The sequence below is a fragment of the Haliotis cracherodii genome, unplaced genomic scaffold (assembly GCF_022045235.1).
Source record: "Haliotis cracherodii isolate W230 unplaced genomic scaffold, xgHalCrac1.p SCAF_25, whole genome shotgun sequence".
NCBI classification, from domain to species: domain Eukaryota; kingdom Metazoa; phylum Mollusca; class Gastropoda; order Lepetellida; family Haliotidae; genus Haliotis; species Haliotis cracherodii.
The window spans coordinates 9,309,309-9,312,918 of record NW_027266281.1 but is presented as its reverse complement, the minus strand read 5'-3'; the positions used below and the strand labels follow the sequence as shown (position 1 = coordinate 9,312,918).

General features: G+C 37.5%; 1 protein-coding gene across 1 annotated transcript; it reads left to right on the top strand.

The window, feature by feature from the left end:
* LOC139472759 (G2/M phase-specific E3 ubiquitin-protein ligase-like) lies at nt 1-1,260 on the top strand. The gene is made up of 3 exons (XM_071255227.1): nt 1-189; nt 375-501; nt 1,013-1,260. Exons 1-3 carry the CDS (start codon nt 1-3, stop codon nt 1,258-1,260), a joined length of 564 nt encoding a protein of 187 aa, XP_071111328.1.
* The last annotated feature ends 2,350 nt before the right edge of the window (nt 1,261-3,610 follow it).

The window sequence follows — 3,610 nt, the reverse complement described above, 5'->3', positions numbered from 1 at the left end:
ATGGATAAAGATCTGTACTTTATTGTGGGTGTGCTGATTTCTTTGTCTCGGGCGCATAGCGGTGCTCCACCTCGGCTATTTTCGGAGAAAATGTCCAGCTGGATAACACAAGGACCGAATTTCATCAAATCGAGTATTGTTTTGGCAGACCTTCCCCGTGGAACAGACATTTGCGAGAAGCTTCACCGTGTACAATCTCATATTTGTTTCCCTTCTTATCAATAATTTCTGCCTAAATCTGGTGCATAACAATAGGCCAAAACAATAAATATGTTTGTAGTTGAAAACTACACGATAGGGGCGATAACGGTTTATATTTCTTTTAAAATATACACAAATGTTGAACTTCATGTTTTGATATTGTTTATTCCGTGGGTAATCTTGGCTTGGACACCGTCACGGAATTGTTTAAGCCTGTTCTGAACCCTGAAGGTACAAACAGAAGACGAAAGGAAGTGTCCACATTGGCGTATTGGAATGACTACCTGAGCGACGTGAAAGGTATTCAAATGAAATGAAACTTGGTATTTTTCATAAAGATTTTGATATGTATTATACAAATGAGTGAGTGAGTGAGTGAGTGAGTGAGTTGGGTTTAACGCCGCTTTTAACAGTGTTCCAGTTATATCGCGGCCTGTCAGCTTAATGTGGGAGGAAAACCCGAAGTGATGCAGGTCTTGGACGTTTACCACTTTGGGGAAACCCACGAGCACGGGTATGGTGCTGACCTAGAAACATAATCCGGGCGAACTGGGATTCGAACCCACAATCATAGGTTTCTGCATAGCGAATCGCGGCGCCTTAGACGACTGGGCCACCCGTGCCCTCTACATACAAATGAGACTTATAGTGCATTTTTTAGGATTTAGTATGATTTGATATCCCTGAAGGCAGTCATTACATTTTTATTTGTCTTGTGTTTGTTTCTTTAGCACAATGCAGACACATATGCAAAACTGTAGTTTTAAATTAAAAAATAATAAAGTATGCCTGTTTATGGGTGTGATTTCAGAGGGGGAATCAACACTGCAATTTTCTGACATATTGATGTTCGCCACTGGATCTGAATCCATACCACCTTGTGGATTTGATACAAACCCACGACTTGAGTTTCTGCCAGATTCACCAAACATGAGATATCCAACGGCCAATACCTGCAGCTGCATTTTAAGAATGCCTGTTACCTACAACGAATACAGCGAATTCAAAGAAAACTTTGAGTTTGCAGTGTTAAATGCTGTTGGGTTTGGTATTGCATGATAACCTTTGACAGTTGATATCTATAATTATTGTTGACAGTAAAGAACACCTATAGTATGAGGAAGACTTTCCTATTTGATCAGCATTTTCTGCTCTAAAGAAAAAGTACAGATTGTTTTGTTAAAACTACTATTACCACTGCAGTGTCTGGGAGTTTGTACACAAAGCCGCACGTCTTAAAATAGTTTTAAAACAACAACAAAAACGATATAGTAAAAACTATTTTATATGGAACCAGTGCCAGTTTAATTCGCACTCGCCCGTCTTCTCCATAAGAGTAAAGGTGGAACACTTCTCTGTCGGTATGCCCCCTTCAGACCCGCTAAGAGTTTTTCAAAGTGTAAATCGCAATACACAGAACAGCTTTAAAAAATATTCTTTGGACGTCCATTGATGCACATAGAATAAACAACATGGAAGACAGACAAATACATATGTATATGTATATGTGATTTCATTTAACAACGTTGTATAGAAGTGTGTCATAAAAATTTCAATTGATGCCTCGAGTGCTTAGCCGACATTATGCAAATATAAAGCTACCTTAATGGTGATGAATTATAATCTCATTCTTAAATCACTATGATTTAAGGTGGTAGTTAATTCACCTTTCAACCGACTGCAAAAGCAGACGACATGCAGGTTGGCATTTTCTGCAATGGTTGGATATTATTATCTACCAATGAACAAATACTAGTACATACGCTCACAAGTCTTCACCACCGCCGTCTGAGCAATCGGGAACATCGACTGAGATTGTTTATGAATCATTTCTAAACAGCGTGGTTAAATGAAATTGCATGTATGCATATTAATTTGTCCGTCGACCGTGTTGTCTATCCTATGTGCATCAATAGGGGTCCAAAGCATATTTTTAAAACTGTTCTGGGTATTGCAATTTACACTTTGAAAAACTCTTAGCGGGTCTCAAGTGAGCAATTAATGATGGTAATAGTTTAATCGTCAAAATCACAATCGATAAATACAAGTTAGCTATCATCAACCTTTATGGTCAGAATGTTGACGACCATACCTTTTACAACGATCTTGAAACAGCGACAAAATCACTAAATAGCGATCATATAATTATCTGTTGAGATTGGAATGTAGTCCAAGATTATTACTTTGACACCTTCAATTATAAACACAACAATAATCCAAAGGCGAGAGATAGAATAATGAAATTAAAAGATGAAATGGCCCTAGTTGACCATTGGCGAGAGAGATATCCGAATGAAAAAAGATACACCTAGCGCCAACCATCTCCATTGAAGCAAGCTAGACTTGATTACTTTCTTGTGTCGCATAATATGATCCATTCTATTACAGCTACTCAAATAGAGTGAGTGAGGGAGTATGGTTTTACGCCGCTTTTAGCAATATTCCAGCAATGGACACCAAAAATGGGCTTCACACATTGTACCCATGTCGGGAATCGAACCCGGGTCTTCGGCGTGACGAGCGAACGCTTTAACAACTAGGCTATCCGACCGCCCCTACTCAAATAGAGCCAAGCTTTATGTCGGTCCACTCTCCAGTATCAATGTCATTTACTTTAAATGAAATAGACAGGGGGGCAGGATTCTGGAAATTTAATAATTCGCTTCTCAGGGACAAAGACTGTAGCTATTGTCAAAAAAAACATATCGGAAACAATTTTACAATACAAGAACTATGACTCTACTGACAGTGACTTTACTTACCATTGCCGACCAGATGTTTTTCGAAATTCTTCTGTTGCAGATAAGGGGCAGGACTTTTAAATATTCATCTTATAAAAAGCGTCAACGAGAAAGAGATGAAACTGAACTCATATCTAAGATTAATCAGTTAACCAAGGACATGGATGCGACTAACGACATTGAAGCCAAATCTAAGATACTAAAGGAAATTGATACGATAAATGAAAAATTAGAATATATTAATAAGATCAAAACGCAAGGGCTTATGATAAGGGCAAAAGTAAACGCAGTCGAAAAGGGGGAAAAACCAACCAAATATTTCTTATCGTTAGAGTCTAGAAATTTCCAAAATAAATCTTTCTCTTGTCTGCAAAACGAGTATGGAGATGTTTTAACAAATCAACAGGAAATTCAAGAAGAAATTAGAAAATTATATTCCAAACTCTATCATTAGAAAAATGATGTTAGTAATGTTGATCTTAAAAAATTATTGAAGGATTGTAATGTGCCTAAGCTGGGTAAAAACTTATCATCACTAGAAGGCAAACTTGACTATGAAGAACTATTTGCAGCACTGAAGTGTTTGAAAAAGATAAAAGCCCCGGTTCCGATGGTTTTACTGCTGAATTTCTTTTAAAAAAATGGTCAGATATCAACAAATTTTTAAT

Coding starts and splice junctions, on each gene's coding strand:
- LOC139472759 (XM_071255227.1), top strand. CDS start 1: ATGGATAAAGATCTGTACTTTATTGTGGGTGTGCTGATTTCTTTGTCT. Junction 190..374: donor TTTGCGAGAAGCTTCACCGT/GTACAATCTCAT, acceptor GTTTATTCCGTG/GGTAATCTTGGCTTGGACAC. Junction 502..1,012: donor CTACCTGAGCGACGTGAAAG/GTATTCAAATGA, acceptor GTGTGATTTCAG/AGGGGGAATCAACACTGCAA.